The sequence below is a fragment of the Prionailurus bengalensis genome, chromosome X, assembly GCF_016509475.1.
Source record: "Prionailurus bengalensis isolate Pbe53 chromosome X, Fcat_Pben_1.1_paternal_pri, whole genome shotgun sequence".
In the NCBI taxonomy this organism is placed as follows: Eukaryota; Metazoa; Chordata; class Mammalia; order Carnivora; family Felidae; genus Prionailurus; species Prionailurus bengalensis.
In genome coordinates, this window is record NC_057361.1 from 85997078 (window position 1) to 86017576 (window position 20499).

General features: G+C 38.1%; 1 protein-coding gene across 1 annotated transcript in view; it reads left to right on the forward strand.

Annotated features, from left to right (window-relative positions):
• The first annotated feature begins 1087 nt into the window (after positions 1–1087).
• The window catches only part of IL1RAPL2 (interleukin 1 receptor accessory protein like 2), a 317570-nt gene continuing 298158 nt past the window's right edge, over positions 1088–20499 (forward strand). The window contains exons 1-3 of the mRNA XM_043570008.1: positions 1088–1288; positions 1382–1736; positions 16998–17271. Of these exons, the coding sequence (XP_043425943.1) occupies positions 1088–1288; positions 1382–1736; positions 16998–17271 (830 nt within the window). The remainder of the gene's footprint in view (positions 1289–1381; positions 1737–16997; positions 17272–20499) is intronic.

Here is a 20499-nt window from a genome sequence, read left to right on the forward strand (position 1 = left end):
CTTAAGCAGCATCTGATACACAGTAAGGAGTTAAGAAACTCTCCTATTATTAATATCATCATCATTACTACTGTGTGCAAGTTATAACTCATTTAAATCTGATAAAAACCCTGTAAGGTGTGAATTTCTCCCTATTTTAAAAGAAGCATTCATTCCTAATAGTATTAATTACAACTATGGTACTAACATAAATGCAAATGATAACAATATTAGTGAGGCCTCATAATTATGTCCATTTTACAGATGCATGCCAAGATTCTTAGGAGTGGTATTATGATTATAATACCAATGTAATGTAAATTATCAATATTCCCAAATCATCTCAATTTCAGAGGCAGCAACAGATAACACCATTATTCTTATATATGGTGTTATCCATTATTAGGATAGATGCTAAAATAACATAAGTAATAATAATAATAGCAACATTAATTATGTGATATATGATTTATGCCATTTCCAAGAGGGGAAGAATACCACACCAGCATTACCAGGAATGTTAGGTACTATAGTTTTTTTTTTTTAATCACAATAATGCAAATAACTGTATTAATGTTTCACCTCAGTCATCCTGATTCTGATGAGATGAAAAGGTTAACAGCAGGTCTTCTTAGCAGTGCAGAATCAATTTAGTATTAATTATGTTTATTAATGATTAAACTGTTACACTTACTGTAATACTTGTAATAAATAATGCAATTATGGTATACATAATATGAGTTAATACATTTGTGGTATTCATTATAATAATGATTAATGACATAATCACTTAGTTATGACCTGAATTATAATAATAGATACCATAAAGGTGAAATAATTAAATAATATAATAATGTAAGCACAAATAATAATGGATGCAGGGCAATTATCCCCAATTAACAAAAAGTAAAGCATAGCACAAGTCCTCCTGGTGGTGCTTGCTAGTTAACTAATATTATAACATATAATATTAATTTAACTACAGACAATATTATTATGGATGTGCTATAATTATGCCTCTTTTACCATGGGGACAGTCAATACCCAGGCACAGTGACATATATTAATTCTTTAATGTTAATCTAAATGCACATAGTAACATCACAGAATGTCCTATTACCATACCACTTCTGAGAGGGAAGAAGGCGAGGCCAGCATCCGGGGTAGCGAAAAGTGTAACTATGGCGCCAGCGCTACGCAGATGCACGCTACACCCAGGAAGTGCTCCGAACCTGGCCCTCTCCCTGGCGGGGATGGGCAGGGCCAGCTGCGCAGTGGATGGCGCCCCCTTGAGCACCCTCTGGACCACGTGGGTGCTACAGGTACTTACCCTGCGCCGCATCCCCCAATCGCCCCACCCCCAGCTGAGGCATAGGCTTCCGGCCGGCCTGCGTTCCCTCAGCCCTTGGCACGCCTTGGCAAGCTCTTTCAAGAGCGCTACCTTATAGCGTCGGTCGCTGGGGAGAGGCGCTCCACCGCTCCAGTGTTGCGGACATTTACTCCTGGAGGCCATGCGGGCAAACCCACCCCCCAGGTGCCCGTTGGCTGCCGCCGCCCTCCCAGTCCGGGAGTAGACGAGAGGGGATGGGGAGGGGGTGACCGGGCGGGGCTGCCGCTGGGAGCGACGGAGGGGAGAAACTGTTTCCCCCTTCCATTATCATCCTTCCTGGACACCAATGTAGATGAGGCTGGAGTTCAGGGTGCTGACCATGCACACGTTGTGAGTGGATGGGGAACAGATGCGCTTGGGGTATGGAGTGAGGAAAGGAAGTGTTCAGGGTCTGGGAGATGCTTCTGAGATAATGTGAATGGGTGGAGGTTGTCAAGCCACCCATCCCTTTGTCCGGTTTGTCCTGGAATCAGTAATTACCCCCATCCCCAACTTATTTGAACAGAGTAATGAAGGAAGTTGGCAGCCAGTGAGCTAAGTGGATATCTGAGGGAACAGCATACTAGGCATAGGGCACAGCCATTGGAAAGGCCTGGAAGCTAGAAGCAGCTCTGCTGGTTTTATGAATTATCAGAAGGGCCCTAGCACAAATAACAAAAAAAATATCTACTAACTAACATGTAAGTCTCAACTTTATTTAGTCCTACACTTCTTTTTTAGGATAGTCACAACTTTATATGATAAATGTTTATTTAAACGTATAGTATTTTATATAAGGCATATATTAGGATGAATCACAAAATTGTCAATATTTAAACTTTTTGGCTTATAAAAGCAGCCATTTCAGTGATTCAAACTATTATAGTTAACTTATAAATATATTTATTTATAACAATTTACTTTATACTATAAATATACACTATTATTACATAAACATAAGGTGAATATATTATACAAATATATGCAAATTTATAAGCTACAAGTATGATATGCAATCTGTAAGAGTAAATCTATATGTAATTTATAAAATGTAAATATTATATGCAATCTTTAATAATGTAGTATTTTTATAATATAGCATATACCAAGTATAGGTATATACATATTACTCTACACTGTTTTATGTAATTAATATGAAAACACATGCTAAAATATTTCATAATGGCCATTTGAAATGAAATTTATAGGTATTATGACTTACCCCTGCCTTAAATTTGGAAAAAAAATAATGACCTAACTTTAATATAAAGAGGATATAAAAGACACTTTTTATTGAAATAATGTGTATTGTTACATATAAATGCTTGGAAAGTACAATAGAAGAATTAATAAAATAGATACGTAGTTAATAGAAGTAGTAGTAGTCAAAGTAGTAATAGAAAAGACTTGCTGAGTACTATCTGTGTGCCAGGCACTGTTCTAAGCATTTGAGGTGCACTGATGTATTTAATCCTTACAGCCCCCTGACAGTCAGAACCAGCAGAGGGTTTCCATTATTTGGTTAGCTCAGCAGGATGAGGGGTTTATAGTGGCCAAATGATGTGCTAAACTTGCAAATGTAGAGGGAAATAAGTTATCTAAAGAAGATGACTAAGCCCTAATAGGTACTTACTTTGGAGTCACTTTTCCTAGTTGACACAGAATTTGATTTGCAATAGAGGCAGCCAGGTGCAGAGTTGAAGATGTGGGCCCTGCTTGTAACTTTTAGAACCTTGCTATTTGATGAGCAGCAATTGTGTCTCTGCCATGAATCAGAACTTTCTCCATAACAGAGCAGAACTTCAACTGAGGTTCAATCAGAGGTCTTATCCTGAAATCTGTGTGGCAGCACATGGCACGAAAACAACTAACTTTGGGCAGAAAACACCTACAGACTCTGAGGTTTGCCCCCACTAGGGTTCTGTATGTGAGACATACAGCGTGCACGTTATGCGGAATGTGCACACCTCTAAGCACACTCTCTTAGACCTCAGTTGACTGGAACCCACATCACAAGAGCCCTCAGTTAAATGGCTTTCATTCCCACCTATATTCCCCATTGTAAGAAACTTTTAGTCACTATAGTAATTTTTTTCAGGATACCTATTTATGTATGCAAGAATCTACAAGTTGGAAGGAATAGTGGTTATATCTAGACAGGAGTTTGAGGTAAGGATGGGACTGTGTATGATGGTTAAAGGGGACATTAGCTATATCTGCAATGCTTTATTTCTTTAATAAAACAAAGCTACTGAAAGCAAATTGGAAAAAAGTTCACATTATTAAATTTGGATGGTAAAATCTTGGGAATTTGTAATATTATTCTTTTTAGTTCTCTGTAATTTTGAAATTAAGGAAAAAAATCAAAAAGAATATTACCAGGGAGAGATTTTTCAATTTAACACATATACATCTTGTCTTCTTGATGAAAGACCTTACCAACCATCAGATAATCTGATTTATTGGTGCTTCATTAGAGCTTGTCTAGTTTAATGCCTCCATTTCTTTTCAGAGTAGAAACTGACTTTCTCAAATGTCATGTATCTTTTTAAATGGGCAGAGGTGAAATGAGAACCCAGGGTCTCTGATCTCTAGCTAGCTCTATGTTCTTTTCACTCTGTTATGCCTTTTTCTTATACTGCCTTGGCATTGGAGTCTAGGGTGATGACCCCAAGGGCCTGACAAATCCTTATTGAATCCAGAAAGATTTCGGTCTCATCATGATTCTTTACTTACTAAAGCAGAAAATTGGATTTGGATGTTTTATTTTTTATTTTTTTTATTTTTAATGTTTATTTTTGAGACAGAGAGAGACAAAGAATGATCAGGGAGGGGCAGAGAGAGAGGGAGACACAGAATTGGAAGCAGGTTCCAGGCTCTGAGCTGTCAGCACAGAGCTCGAACTCACAAACCGCAAGGTCATGACCTGAGCAGAAGTTGGACGCTTAACCAACTGAACCACCCAGGAGCCCCTATTATTTTTGACTTTTAAATTTGCGTCCAAGTTAGTTAGCATATAGTGCAACAATGATTTCACGAGTAGATTCCTTAATGCCCCTTACCCATTTAACCCATGCCCCCTCTGACAACCGCTCCAGCAACCCTCTGTTCTCTATATTTAAGAGTCTCTTGGGGCGCCTGGGTGGCGCAGTCGGTTAAGCGTCCGACTTCAGCCAGGTCACGATCTCGCTGTCCGTGAGTTCGAGTCACGATCTCGCTGTCCGTGAGTTCGAGCCCCGCGTTGGGCTCTGGGCTGATGGCTCAGAGCCTGGAGCCTGTTTCCGATTCTGTGTCTCCCTCTCTCTCTGCCCCTCCCCCGTTCATGCTCTGTCTCTCTCTGTCCCAAAAATAAATAAACGTTGAAAAAAAATTTAAAAAAAAATTAAAAAAAAAAAAAGAGTCTCTTATGTTTTGTCTGCCTCCCTGTTTTTATATTAGTTTTGCTTCCCTTCCCTTATGTTAATCTGTTTTATGTCTTAAATTCCTCAGATGAGTGAAGTCATATGATTTTTGTCTTTCTCTGACGGACTAATTTCACTTAGCATAATACTCTCTAGTTCCATCCACGTAGTTGCAAATGGCAAGATTTCATTCTCTTTAATTGCCAAGGAATACTCCATGGTATATATATACCACATCTTCTTTATCCATTCATCCGTCGGTGGACATTTGGGCTCTTTCCATACTTTGGCTATTGTCGATAGCACTGCTATAAACATTGGGGTGAATGTGCCCCTTTGAAACAGTACACCTGTATCCCTTGGGTAAATACCTAGTGGTGCAGTTGCTGGGTATTAAGGTAATTCTTTTATTTTTTTCTGAGGTACCTCCATACTGTTTTCCAGAGTGGCTGCACAAGTTTGCATTCCCCCCAGCAGTGCAAAAGAGATCCTCTTTGCATCCTCGCCAACATCTGTTGTTGCCTGAGTTGTTAATTTTAGTCATTCTGACTGGAGTGAGGTGGTATCTTACTGTGGTTTTAATTTTATTTCCCTGACAATGAGTGATGTTGAACATTTTTTCATGTGTTTCTTAGCCATCTGGATGTCTTCTTTGGAAAAGTGTCTATTCATGTCTTTTGCCTATTTCTTTACTGGATTATTTGTTTTTTGGGTGTTGAGTTTGATAAGTTCTTTATAGAGTTTGGATACTAACCTTTTATCTGATATGTCATTTGCAAATATCTTCTCCCATTCTGTCGGTTGTCTTTTAGTTTTGTTGATAGTTTTCTTCTCTGTGCAGAAGCTTTTTATCTTGATGAGGTCCCAATAGTTCATTTTTGCTTTTGTTTCCCTTTCCTCTGGAGACGTGTTGAGTAAGAAGTTGCAGCAGAGGTCAAAGAGGTTTTTGCCTGCTTTCTCCTCTAGAATTTTGATGGCTTCCTGTCTCACATTTAGGTCTTTCATCCATTTTGAGTTTATTTTTGTGGATGGTATAAGGAAGTGGTCCAGGTTAATTTTTCTGCATATTGCTGTCCGGTTTTCCCTGTACCATTTGCTGAGGAGACGGTCTTTATTCCATTGGATATTCTTTCCTGCTTTGTCAAAGATTACGTTTGTGGGTCCATTTCTGGGTTCTCTGTTGTGTTCCATTGATCTGAGTGTCTGTTTTTGTGCCAGTACCATATTGTCTTAATGATTACAGCTTTGTAATACATCTTGAAGTCTGGGATTGTGATGCCTCCAGCTTCGGTTTTCTTTTTCAGGATTGCTTTGGCTATTTGGGCTCTTTTCTGGTTCCATAAAAATTTTAGGATTATTCTAGCTCTGTCCAGAATGCTGGTATTATTTTTATAGGGATTGCAGATTTGGATGTTTTGTTATTATTTTATTATTGTTTCCATTTTATTTTTTATTATTTTTTAGGAATATAACTTATTGTCAAATTGGCTTACATACAACACCCAGTGCTCATCCCAACAAGTTCCCTCCTCAATGCTCATCACCCATTTTCCCCTCTTCCCCAACCCTCCATCCACCCTCATTTTGTTCTCTATATTTAAGAATCTCTTGTGGTTTGCCTCCCTCCCTCTCTGTTTGTAACTGTTTTTCCCCCATCCCTTCCCCCATGGTCTTCTGTTAAATTTCTCAAGATCTACATATGAGTGAAAACATGTAATATCTGTCCTTCTCTGACTGACTTATTTCCCTCAGCATAATGCCTTCCATTTCACACACGTCGCTGCAAATGGCATGATTTCATTCTTTCTCATTGCCAAGTAGCATTCCATTGTATATATAAACCACATCTTCTTTATCCATTCGTCACTTGATGGACATTTAGGCTCTTTCCATAATTTGGCTATTGTTGAGAGTGTTGCTATAAACATTGGAGTACATGTGCCACTATGCATAAGCATTCCTGTATCCCTTGGGTAAATTCCTAGTAGTGCTATTGCTGGGTCATAGGGTAGTTCTATTTTTAATTTTTTGAGGAAACTTCACACTGTTTTCCATAGAGGCTACACCAGTTTGCATTCCCACCAACAGTGTAAGAGGGTTCCCATTTCTCTATATCCTCGCCAGCATCTGTAGTTTCCTAATTTGTTCATTTTAGCCACTCTGACCGGTGTGAGGTGGTATCTCAGTGTGGCTTTGATTTGTATTTCCCTGATGATGAGTGACGTTGAGCATCTTTTCATGTGTCTGTTGGCCACTGGGATGTCTTCTTTGGAAAAGTGTCTATTCATGTCTTCTGCCCATTTCTTCACTGGATTATTTGTTTTTCGAATGTTGAGTTTGGTAACTTCTTTATAGATTTTGGATACTAACCCTTTATCTGATATGTCATTTGCAAATACCTTTTCCCATTTCGTCAGTTGCCTTTTAGTTTTGTTGATTGTTTCTTTTGCAGTGCAGAAGCTTTTTATCTTGATGAGGTCCCAATAGTTCATTTTTGCTTTTGTTTCCCTTGCCTTTGGAGATGTGTCGAGTAAGAAATTGCTGCGGCTGAGGTCAAAGAGGTTGTTGCCTGCTTTCTCCTCCAGGATTTTGATGGTTTCCTGTCTCACATTTAGATCTTTCATCCATTTTGAGTTTATCTTTGTGAATGGTGTAAGAAAGTGGTCTAGTTTCATTCTTCTGCATGTTGCTGTCCAGCTCTCCCAGCACCATTTGCTAAAGAGACTGTCTTTTCCATTGGATACTCTTTTCTGCTTTGCCAAAGATTCATTGGCCATACATTTGTGGGTCCAATTCTGGGTTCTCTATTCTATTCCATTGGTCTATGTGTCTGTTTTTGTGCCAATACCATACTGTCTTGATGATGACAGCTTTGTAGTAGAGGCTAAAGTCTGGGATTGTGATGATGCCCGCTTTGGTTTTCTTTTCCAACATTACTTTGGCTATTTGGAGTCTTTTATGGTTCCATACAAATTTTAGGATTGTTTGTTCTAGCTTTGATAAGAATGACAGTGCAATTTTGATTGGGATTGCATTGAATGTTTAGATTGCTTTGGGTAGTATTGACACTTTAACAATATTTATTCTTCCAATCCATGAGCATGGAAAGTTTTTCCATTTCTTTGTGTGTCTTCAATTTCCTTCATAAGCTTTCTATAGTTTTCAGCATACAGGTCTTTTACATCTTTGGTTTATTCCTAGGTATTTTATGGTTCTTGGTGCAATTTTAAATGGGATCAGTTTCTTTATTTCTCTTTCTGTTGCTTCATTATTGGTGTATAAAAATGCAACCAATTTCTGTACATTGATTTGGTACCCTGCAACTTTGCTGAATTCATGTATCAGTGCTAGCAGCTTTTTGGTGGAGTATTTCGGGTTTTCCATGTAGAGTATCATGTTGCCTGCAAAAAGTGAAGATTTGACTTCTTCTTTGCCAATTTGGATGCCTTTTATTTCATTTTGTTGTCTGATAGCTGATGCTAGGGCTACCAACACTATGTTAAACAGTAGTGGTGAAAGTGGACATCCCTGTCTTGTTCCTGATCTCAGGGGGAATGCTCTCAGGTTTTCCCCATTGAGGATGATGTTAGCTGTGGGCTTTTCATAAATGGCTTCTATGATGTTTAAGTATGTTCCTTCTATCCTGACTTTCTTGAGTGTTTTTATTAAGAAAAATGTTGTATTTTGTCAAATGCTTTTTTGCAGCTATTGACAGGATCATATGGTTCTTATCCTTTCTTTTATTAATGTGATATATCACGTTGATTGATTTGTGAATATTGAACCAGCCCTGCATCCCAGGAATAAATCCCACTTGATCATGGTGAATAATTCTTTTTATATGCTGTTGAATTCAATTTGCTAGTATCTTGTTGAGAATTTTTACATGCAGATTCGGATGTTTTAAAAAAGATTTTCAACAATCCAAAAGTTAATCTATAGCGAATGTGAAAATCAATTAACCAAAGCAGTTCACTCCATTAGCACTTAGTTGTGCAAAGTCTAATGTAATGAAAATATATAAAACTACATTCAGTAAGACCTACTAAGTGTCTGGTCCATGAGGTACTTGAGCATAGATGAAAAACAAACAAACAAACAAACAAACAGGAGTCTATGACCTTGAACCAATGAGCCAATTAATATGGTAGGAAAACGAGGATGCCATTCCTAACTTACACCTAGGTAAACTAAAGTCTGGGCATGACTCAGATTTGTTTGGGGAGGATTGGAAGGTGGGAGAAGTGGTATGAGGTTGCAGACAGGAAAGAGCTGAGTGGGCAAGGGCCGACAGCATAACTGTTCCCTGACAAGCATGACTAGGGTAGGACTAGGAGTGAAGAGGTCAGTCTGTCAAGAGCAAGGTGTCTGATTTGGAAGAGCTTGCGTAGTAGAATTGTTGATTTTGGCTGACTTACCAGAGAATCGTGAGTTCTGGGACAGGGATGTAGCATAGATTTTATTTTTTATTCCTGTTTCTAGTGATGCTGGCTAATGGAAAGGTGGCAGTCACTTGTAATTGTGAACACATTTTGTACATTTGGGTCTATCTCCTGATATTTCTATCAAAGTTTGGACACATCACTGCTTCCGGTGGTGGGTAGCAGTAGGAAGAATCTTAAGGTCTTTGATAAATACAAACAACTTTGGATTATTAGGAAATTTGGGAGGAAAAAACCTACATGATTTCATCCCATAAACATTTAATGAATGCCTACTATGTACAATGCACCAGACCTTGTCCTAGGAATACAGAGTAAATGAGATGCCCATCTAACTGGGAAGATGTGTAGACAAAACATATGGAGCAATGAAGTACGGTTTCGTAGAAGAAGTGGCATTTGAAGCTGGATCTTGGAGGATTAGTAGATCTCAATAGGCACAGAGGCAAGGATATTCTAGAGGAAGGAACCAGAAGAACAAAGGCAGAGAGAGGTGATTGGCATATTCAGGGAAGGTGAGTATTGACTGAAGTATAGGATGTGAGGAATAATAGAGAGGGGCAGAAAAGACAAGCAGTCTAGGGTGAGTCAGGGGAGCCAGGCTTAGGGATTTGCATACTGGGAGTCACTGCAGATTTTGAGCAGTGAAAGGACATGGTCATATACTTCAGAAAGATCACTTTGGTAGCAGTTTAAAGAACAGATTGGAATGAGAGGGTTAGAGAATCATTTAGAAGAGAATTGCAATAGTCCAAACAAGATATGAGACTCGGACCTAGAGTTTCACAACTATGAAGATGGAGAGGAGGGGAAGAATTTAACTGTTCAGAAATGACTAGCTCCTATAATGTCTTATTGGAGGATCAGGGGGAGGTCAGTGGGAAGGGAAAGGCAAGATTCAGGGATGATTTTGAAAGATTTTTATTTGGATAACTGCAAACATAGGAGGCAGAGCAGATTTGGCATGGAAGATAAATTCACTGCCAAGCATTCTGGATTTGAGGGGGCAGCAGAAAGCCTGCTAGAGGGGTTGGTGGGCAGTGCTGATATCCTGTCTCCCACAGGCTCATTGATGCCGCAGCCTCCATATTAACATTAGTGCATCTGAGAAGGGCTCCTGGCTAATGACTAATTCCCAAGGAAGCTCTCATCAGGTCTCAGGTAATCAGGAGTTGAGGAGTTGGTTGTAATGTTTCACGTGGCTTCACCTCCAGAACATAATTGAGGCTCATTTGTCACATAAAGATCTAAGGAATGATCTTGACAAAGCATAGCACAGATCCTGTAATGAAAAGGAAATGAAGATGGTTGCCAGCCCATTATTAAGTGTAATAACTAGGTTGAAATGAAATGAAAGACTTCATTTAGGCAGAACTTTTTCATTGACGAATGGTAGGGGGTAAAAGTGTGAAAGGAAAGCATATAATCCAATTCATAAAAAGTGTGGAAATGCTTTTTAAAACCTGAAGCAATAATCAGTCATTCTATTTATAGAGCTGGAGTGGGGAATAGTTTCTCTATTGATGGATACTGATGCACAGATGAAAGTTTTAAAATAATTTTTTTTTCTACTGACAGAACTTTATTTAAGAAATAATGAAATAGCTCTGTCCATATTTCCAGGCTGGGGCAAGGAGGCATGGGTCCAGTAGTAAGGATGCAGGCCATTTACTTCTTGAAGAGTTTGACATCTTGTGCTTGGGGCTGCCCACTTGAGGCATATAATGTTCACTGTGATGCGTATAAATACAAAGAAACTTGTCTTTAGGTGTGTGTTTGAGGGAGAGCTGAGAGAAATAGAAAGTATTTAACTCCCACATTAAAATATTAAGAATAAAGAGAATAACATTGTGTTTAATAATTATAATACATAAATACAAATGTTAAACACACAACTTTATTCCTAGATTATAATTTTAGGAATTGGGCGATCATTCCTAAATATTTAGTTTTAAATAAATCAATATGGGTCAGATAAAATTGATCCAAGTTTTAGATCTGATCTTCAGAGGTTAAATCAAGTACACAAATTATTAAGAATGCATTAGTCTGTAAGTACTGTGTGTAATTCATAAATAATTGGCATATATTATTTTATGGCTATTATTCCCACAATGATTATTGGAGGATAGATTATCAGTCAGCTGGAAAGGTCTACTCTCCAGGACAGGAATGTGTTCTTTGGAATACATATGGCAATTTGGGTAGCATCAAGCAAATTTTTAATATTTTAATGGATCATGAGCTAGGATGAAGAGTATAGGAGGCAGTATATAGAACACGCAGTGATTAAGAACATAAGTTCTGGAGCCCAACTCATCTGCGTTGGGATCCACACTCTACCATCACCACCTGAGTGACCTTGAGAAAGTCATTTAAACACTAATTCTTTTTTTTTCTCCTCAGTAAAATGGGAATGATAAGAGTCCCTATCTCCCTCAGTTAACATGATAATGAAATGAGAAAACAATGGCAAAGCACCTATCACAGCACTTAACTGTTCTGTACTAAGAGCTCAGATAATACTAGTGGTTGCTATTGCAGCTTTCTGTGCTTGGTCATCCACCTGCTGTGTGTGTAACTGGTTACCAGTTTGAGCAAGAACTTAGTTGCATGCTCAACTTTTGGCTCCCTCTATCATCTGCACTGGTGCATCCCCAGAAGTGTGCTGTGATTCCCTCCCCAGCAACCAGTGGTTGGCAGATAGCAATTTCTCAATTTTAAAGGTCAGGAGCGGAAAATGCAAGTGCTGAACAAAAAACTTGGACAGCACCCCCTCTAGTGGTGATTTGATGAATTGCCCCCAACAATTGCCCTGTTGATCACAAACAGGAGAGCTGCTATAAAAAAAGGGATATAGTTGACATAGTTACAAGAAAACACGTGGTTTAACAAATGAATTAATCACAAACACATAATAAACTAGTACCAGATGTGCCTAAGTTGTAATTAATGTCATCAAGATATTTGGAGCTTGCATATTTTCTCCTGTGCTAATTAGCCATTTTACCTGAACAGATTTCCAACTTGGGGTAAAAGTGCAGAATTAGCAATTCTATACATAGCTATATGTTCTATCCCCCAATAAAAATTGTAATTCACATAGCCATTACAGTCTGTAATTTTACTATATACAATACTTTTTTCCCAAGATAATATTATAATCATTGTTGATAATAACATCTTATCCTCTTTTAGGGATTAATAAACTTTTCTCAGGGTTTTGTTTTCACAGCAGGAAGGTATGGCAAGTTTTTCTCTGCTGGTTGTATTGAGGAGGAAGCCAAGGCTTATAGATTTTCTTTTGCCACCCAGAGCACTTGCCATAGGTTTGTATTAGATTTCACCCCTAGGAATCTCCTCTTGGAAAAATAAAATGCATGGAAACTGGCATGTTCCTATTTGTGTTTCATACCCTTCCTCCTCCCCCTCCTCTTCGAATCTTCATGTTACACTTCCTAAGAATATACTTGTTTGGAAGATTGGAATGAACATGATTAAAATAGAGACCTGGGTTTTACAGAAACGTAAATCTAGGGAGTAGAGATGAAAATCTAAAGAAATACAGGGTTTTTTTTAATACTTGAATTGCTATTCGTAAGATTTAAGAGTGAACAGACAATGGATAATTTATAAATAGGACGTCTTTTCTAATGGAATGATGGGAATATTTATAACCATATTGAGTTATTGTGAAACAGAAAACAGGCATGCCCTCACTTATACTTTTGATGTGTTTGTGCTGTAGCAAGCTTCAATCCAACTGTAGAATTTCCCTGTTTTGGCAGGAAAAGTGTATCCCTTCTTGTAGTGCCTCTATTTACACTTGTGGCTGGTCAGTGAATCTCAGTTCTCAAATCACCTGTGGGAGAAAGTAGGTGTGTCCAGAAACCACTTTTCTCAGGAGCTCTTTGGGGGCCAACTTAAATAGGTGTGACTGGAGTTGTGAACAGAAAGGGGCTGGATCACTCTGGATTATAGGCCTGTGCTGATGAGATCAAGCTTGCAGGTTGGCTTCCTCTGTGGGCTACTCAATTCCACTGTGTCCCCAACCTGGCCATAGTTTGCAGCTTTGTCAGCTGCATCACAGTTCTGTATTTGCCAAATATGTATAAAGTGTCGACGTGTGAGGGGCTCTGAAAGTGTGACATATTATTGAAAAGTCCTTCTCATGATAGAAATGTGACTTGCACTGGTCACTTTTGGTGGCACCATCTTTGATTCCTGCAACGACCCTTGGCTAATTGAATTGTATGTGACCTTTCTCTTCTTCCTGCCTTTTTGTGACCCTCTCGTACCTTTCAGTGCTTCTCCCTTAACCTCACGGTTTCACTTCCTTTATGCTGCCTTGTCACCTGCCTTTCTAGGTCTCTTACCACAGTACATCCTTCTTAGTTGCTTTACTACTCCACAATCTAAAAAATAAATGTACTATCTTATATTCTATCTCCTTTTGCCCCACTCTCGGTTTGTTTCCTAGGACTAGAAATCCAAGAGAAACAAATCATACCATCATGTTGGAATCTATTAATGGTCTAATACTCTCTAGGTATAAGACTATAATGCCTTAACTCATGGGAATGGATTTCTACTGATGAAAGATCAGTGTGGGAAAATATTTGGTGGCAGATGGTCCTTTACGGATCCCTGGCATCAACCCTTTGTCTGCTTTTGGGGAAGATTCCCTCAGGTCTCTCGAAATACTTTATATTGTAACCTTGTATTGTGGATGCTAAAGGAAAAGAATAAGAGGGATAACATTTGGAAATTGTTTTCCCCATTACTGCAAGGCTGTTTTCTGTCTATTGACTACCTTATAACTAAATACTCCCTTTGCTAGCTAAACAAGAGAACAGAGGAAAAGGAACTATGAATCTATTAAATCAAATACATTTTGCTCAGATAGTACTTAAAAGGAAATGAATTCTCAGTATACTCTCAAGGTTTGTATGATAAAGATAATTGTAAAGGCTGTTACATGTCTTCAACTGCCTTTGAGTATGATCATTGTGTCTCAGGAGCAGATATTTTGATTATCTTCAATACCAACCATGTCCTGTCACTAATGGGCCAAACCAGCCTGTTAACATTGTAAAGGTGTAGATTATACAGCAGATGGTTTAAAGGAAGTAACTAAAGGGATTTAGGGAACGAATGGAAAAAACATTCCAAAAGCTTTTTTTTTTTTCATATTAAGTAGGTAATTATAGAGGTTGAGGCTACTTTGTTAAGCCAAATTTGTTAACTTGCTATGCATCTTAAGGTTGAGAGGGGGGAAACTGGACTGTTATATAGCCTTTAAATCACCTCCAGGTTTTTATTGTTCTTGATGCATGGGAACAGTGTCACAGACAATCCATAAAAAAGAATAATATAAAATACAATTAAAGATGATTAAACAATATTTTAAAAACTTTTTAAATCTATATTTGTTTTTGCGAGAGAGAAACAGTGTGGGAGCTTGAGAGGAACAGAGAGAGAGGGACACAGAATCTGAAGCAGGCTCCAGGCTCTGAACTGTCAGCACAGAACCCCACGCAGGGCTTGAACCCACGAACCATGAGATCATGACCTGAGCCGAAGTCAGACACTTAACCAACTGAGCCACCAAAACAATAAATATTAAAATTATGTTTAGTCTGGAGATGTATCGCCAGTAATTTACCATGACCTAGAATGTTTAACTAATGCAGATTTCCCCTATTATTGACAGTTAATGAGACTGATACATGACAGGTAAACAACCAATACCAGGGAGTGAATTAAAAAAAGCCCCTCCCGCCAAGAAATAGCTTGTCATCACTACATATTTATTCTAATCCAGTTGTACCTTCTTGCCTTCAACAATGCATCATGATCATCAAAATCCATAGTGGTGAATCTGGTGCCTTCTGAATCCTCAAAGAAAGTTCAAATGCCCTTCAGTATAAATTTAGAATGAGATATTTATTTGATTATTGATTTATTTCTAATGAATATTTCTCATACAGAAAAGGATTTGAGGCAGCTTATAATAAAAGCCCATACATAGCAAAGCAGTGAAAAATGAAGTCAGAAAGAGATTCCAGAATCGACAGAGTCCAAAAACTTTCTTAGGCTGTAGACTGCTTCAAAGATCTGTTAAAGAGCTGTGGAACATCTCCCCAGAAAAGTATAACTATGCAAATAGGCACAAAAACCTTGAAGTCTATCCACGTACCCACCCTGGGTGTCCTTGAACCCCAGGTCAAGAACCTGTGTATAGAGAGGGGGGTGCCTGGGTGGCTCAGTCGGTTAAACATCCAACGTCGGCTCAGGTCACGATCTCATGATTTGTGGGTTCGAGCCCCACGTCGGGCTCCGTGCTGACAGCTTAGAGTTGAGCCTGCTTTGGATCTGTGTCTCCCTCTCTCTCTGTCCTTCCCCTGTTCATGCTCTGTCTCTCTTTCTCTCTCTGTCTCTCAACAATAAATAAACGTTAAAAATTTTTAAAAAAGAACCCTTGTATAGAGAAAGCAAAATATGGAGGTAAGATAGTTATTGCACTTGAGTATTGCATTTAGCCCTGAGCTTTCTGTCAACTGAGGTTAAAAGATGGCTACAGGGTTCTCAACTTCTAAAAAAGGAAGCAGGTCAGTTTACAAGATTATAAGTGAAAAATATAATTTTTAAATGGCAATGTTTATACAGTTTTGTAAAGGGTAATAAAGTAATATAAAGGGAGGTAGCATAATTTGGTGAAATTCTTTGAAATTAAGTAATTGGAAGTAGAATATCTATGCTAATTGTGTTGCAGGCATATTAAATTAGTTAGTGTCTCATTTCTAGCCATTCTGGAAAAGAGGGAATTTACTGTATATGTCTTTCTTTAATGGTAGATTTACCCATCTAATATTATTTGATCAAAGCTGATATTAATATAATATATTCCCATGAGCAAATACCAGCTAAACAGTGAGAGAGGCCTTAGGGTATAAAAAGAAATCGAACTGTGATTAAATATCTGCTATTAATAGGTCATACCATGGAAAACTGGCATATAGATAATGGCAGATAATCACTTTAGGTGCCTACTGCTTTCAACTTTTCTCAAAGACAAATAAATAACACAGTCATTCCTGTCATAATTATAGGCAGAGGCACTATAGGGTAGGGGTAAAGAACACAGTCTGTAGAATCAGAGACTGGTTTTCTACCACTTATTAACCATGTGACTTTGGGAAAAGTCATTGAACTTGTCTGAGTCTCAGTTCTTTTCTGTAAAATAAGAATCATAAAAATGTGAATCTAAGGGCTGCTCTTAGGATGTACAAGTGTCCCCTGGAAGTATTTCTTTTGTGGGGCTCCTGTCCAAAAAATTTAAGTCACCTAAAATCAACATGTCACTGTCATCCGAGAAGTCCAGTCTCACACAATCCTGTGAAGCAAATACCACATGACTAACAGGAGTAATCCGTTTGCCAGGCCATTCTGCCAGAATTGGGACCTTGTGGTGGGGCCCCAGGACAGCCACATAAACACCAGTGCTGGAACTACTTGGAGGATCCAGTTAACTGCAAGCATAAGTTTGCTGTGAGGACTGGGAATTCCCCCAAAGACAAAGGGATAGAACAGGGATCCTCTCTGCCAAGGTCTAAAGAGGATATTGGTCTATCTTAAAGGATCATTGGGAAGATTAAATGAGGTAATCTATATAAAGCATTTGACATGAAAATTCTGTAAAGCCTGGCTCACAGTAAGTACTCAGTACATGTTGGCAATGATTAGTATTATAATTATTATTAACAATACTCAATGCATTTCATGCCCAATCTGGTTTTCTTTCAGTGGATGGCTGCATTGACTGGTCAGTGGATCTCAAGACATACATGGCTTTGGCAGGTGAACCAGTACGGGTGAAATGCGCCCTTTTCTACAGTTATATTCGCACCAACTATAGCATGGCCCAGAGCACTGGACTCAGGCTTATGTGGTACAAAAACAAGGGTGATTTGGAAGAGCCCATCATCTTTTCAGAGGTCAGGATGAGCAAAGAAGAAGATTCAATATGGTTTCACTCAGCTGAGGCACAAGACAGTGGTTTCTACACTTGTGTTTTAAGGTGAGTGCTGTGTGAAAATATTGCTCAATACCATAGTTAGTCATCTTTTGATTGGGCCTGGAGTGTATGGAGGTGTTGCTCACGTTATACAGTGAATATCTTTGCAGTGCATGGGGAGCTTCAGTAAGTTCAATTGTAATTATTTATTGGGACTACACAAATTCTTATCAAGTTTTCATAAAATGGGACTTACATTTACTGTGCATGCCCATAGAATTTTATAAAAGTTTGTGTTTCATTTCTTAACTCCACCCCTACTGTAGGGTCTTCTAAAAATTGTGTTTTCATAGAGCCAATGGGCTCAATGTTCTTAATATCTGACTATGAAAATGGCCTAAAGTATCATTTAAGGTAAGTTATCTACTTTTTTTGTTGATGGAAAATAGCTTCAGATGCTACTGGGAGATCTCTTAGCAAATAAGCTACTGTTAAAAATTTTCATATGATTTGCACAGTGTCCACTGTATCTAAATGTTCAACACGGAGCCCTGTAAACACATGGTCATCCTGAGTTCCTAGGTGCTATACAGGGAATAATATGTAACAGGTACTATTGATTCTTGTAAGAAGTTTATAGTGAAAAGCAATCTGTTTTATCCTAAGGGATTCTACAATATGTCCTTCCTTCCCCTTCCACCCTAGTGCAAGGATCTAGGACGTAGAATCTCAGATAGGGATTGCATTAGGTATTGAAGTAGATAGCTGAGATGACCTTTAAACCACTTTTCAATTCTGCCATTTTGGGAGTCTCTGATCTTGCACACCAGGCACCTACAATCTATTATTTGATTTCAACTTCCTGGAAATGCAGACCCTTCCTATTTTTGCCTCCTGTGGACTTTGATGCCAAAGCTATGTCACCTCTTCATCAAAAGCACTTCGAAACCCCTGGTGAGGCCACATTGTTCAAAAGGCCAGGGGAACAGGGTGGTGTATAAATAATCTTCTTGATGCTCTAGGCATCACTTTTATACGTATGTGTTTTGAGGGGGAAGTGTTGGGGAAGCAAGTGGTGAGTTTAGTTTCTGTTTGTGGTGGACAAAAACTCCAGAATACTGGAAGAAATAGCAATCATACTTAGTGATAATCAATGTTTTCACCTACTTGGGCAGCTCTCGGAAAAAAAAAAAATGAGAAAAGGATGGTAATTCAACCTCAGTGAATGATACTATATTCTTTGAGTACTGCTACACTTTTCCTGCTTACCTCCTCTTCACCCCCACCTTCATTAAATCTTGCCAATCTAAAATAGATGTCTTTTCCTCCTTCTGATCCATTTGCTTGTTTTTTTTTCACAGATTTATATTTTTATTTGCAAAGCATTAGTTCACTGTATAGATGTTGTATACTGATAATGAATTATCAACTTAATTATTGCTTACTTTCCCTGGTCTGCTTATATGCCCAGACTTGTTACCCCTCTCCTCTTTTCTCTCCTCTCACCCTATTCTCCTACTCCGAGCAATGTTACTAATCCAGTGTGTATCCTTGCATACCTTCTCCCTATTCTTTGAAGTGGAAATATATATATATATATATATATATATATATATATATATATGGATTTTCTCCTCATTGTTTTACAAAATAAGAGTTTTATATTTCTCTGCATTTTCTTTTCTTAATAAAAATACAGAGTGGAAATCTTTCCAAGTCAATTGATAGAGAGCTCACTTATCCTTTTAAGTATGTAATATTCTGTGTTGCTTAATAGTCTATGATACTACCATTTAGTCAATCATTTTTCTATTTATGTGCATGTATTTTGTTTCCAGCTTTTTATCCCCATAAAATGTACTGTAATAAAAGACCCTTACATTTGCTTTTAAATAAATGTATAAATTTTAGAACAATTTTAAACTTACAGAATTATTGCAAAGACAGTACAGTAAGTTCCTGTGTGCCCTACACCATTTTCCCCTGTTATTAACATCTTACATGACTATGGTATATTTGTTACAATTAATGAACCAACAGTGGTACATTGTTATTAACTAAAGTCCATAATAATTTAGATTTTCTCAGATTTTCCTTAATGTCTTTTTTCTATTCCAGGATCCCATCTGGGATACCACATTACATTTAGTTGTTAGCTGTCCTTAACTTCCTTTTGGTTGTGGTGCTTTTTCAACTTTCCTTAATTCTTATGACCTTCGCAGTTTGAGGAATACTGTTTAGATATTTTGTAGAATGTCCCTCAGTTGGGATTTATCTGATATTTATTTCATAGTTAGACTGGGGTAATGTGTTTTTTTGAGGAAGCCCACAGACATAAAATATACTCATTACGTCATATCAAGGGTAAAAAGTATCAATATACCTTATCGCTTTTGTTTTGTTTTTTATTTTGTTTATTTCAAGTTTTTATTTAAATTCTAGTTAGTTAACATATAGTATAATATTGGTTTTAGTAGAACTTAATGATACATCACTTGCATATAGCACCCAGTGTTCATCACAAGTGCTCTCCTTAATACCCATTCCCCATTTAGCCTATCCCCCTCCCACCTCCACTTTAGCAAACCCTCAGTTTGTTCTCTATAGTTAAGAATCTTTTATGGTTTCCCTCTATCTCTTTTTTTTCTTTCCTTCTCCTATGTCCCTCTATTTTGTTTCCTCAATTCCATATGAGTGAAATCATATGGCATTTATCTTTCTCTGACTGACTTAATTCACTTAGCATAATGCACTCTAGCTCCATCCACATTGTTACAGATGGCAAGATTTCTTTCTTTTTGATTGCTGAGTAATACTCCACAGTATGTATCTGTGTGTGTGTGTGTGTGTGTGTGTGTGCATTTCTTTATATTTCAGCACTATAAGATGCTCCAGGATTATCTTGTATATTTCCTGCCCTAGTCCTACAATCAGCCACTTTTCTGAGGGACCCTGATTCCTTTTAAGGGAGAATGGCATTAGAAATTTCCGTAAGTATGCTCTTTGCTACTGGGGTGTGATTGCTTCTAGCCCTTCTCAGTTGACAGCCTATTTGCTTTAAAAAAAAAGACTTGTAGTATTTCATGCACAAGTGGAAGTTCCCAGTGTCCCTGAAATCCTGTCTTGTAGATGGCCCTCTCTTTCAAGTACATATCTGATTAAGTTTGTATCTGTTGTTGATATCATCTAAGTCAGTGGTTCTCAAGTCACATGTAGATCAGTAGAAGAGAAAAGGATGATACCCACTGAGCAGAGGCTCACATTCAAGCATAACTCCTGACATCCTTTATT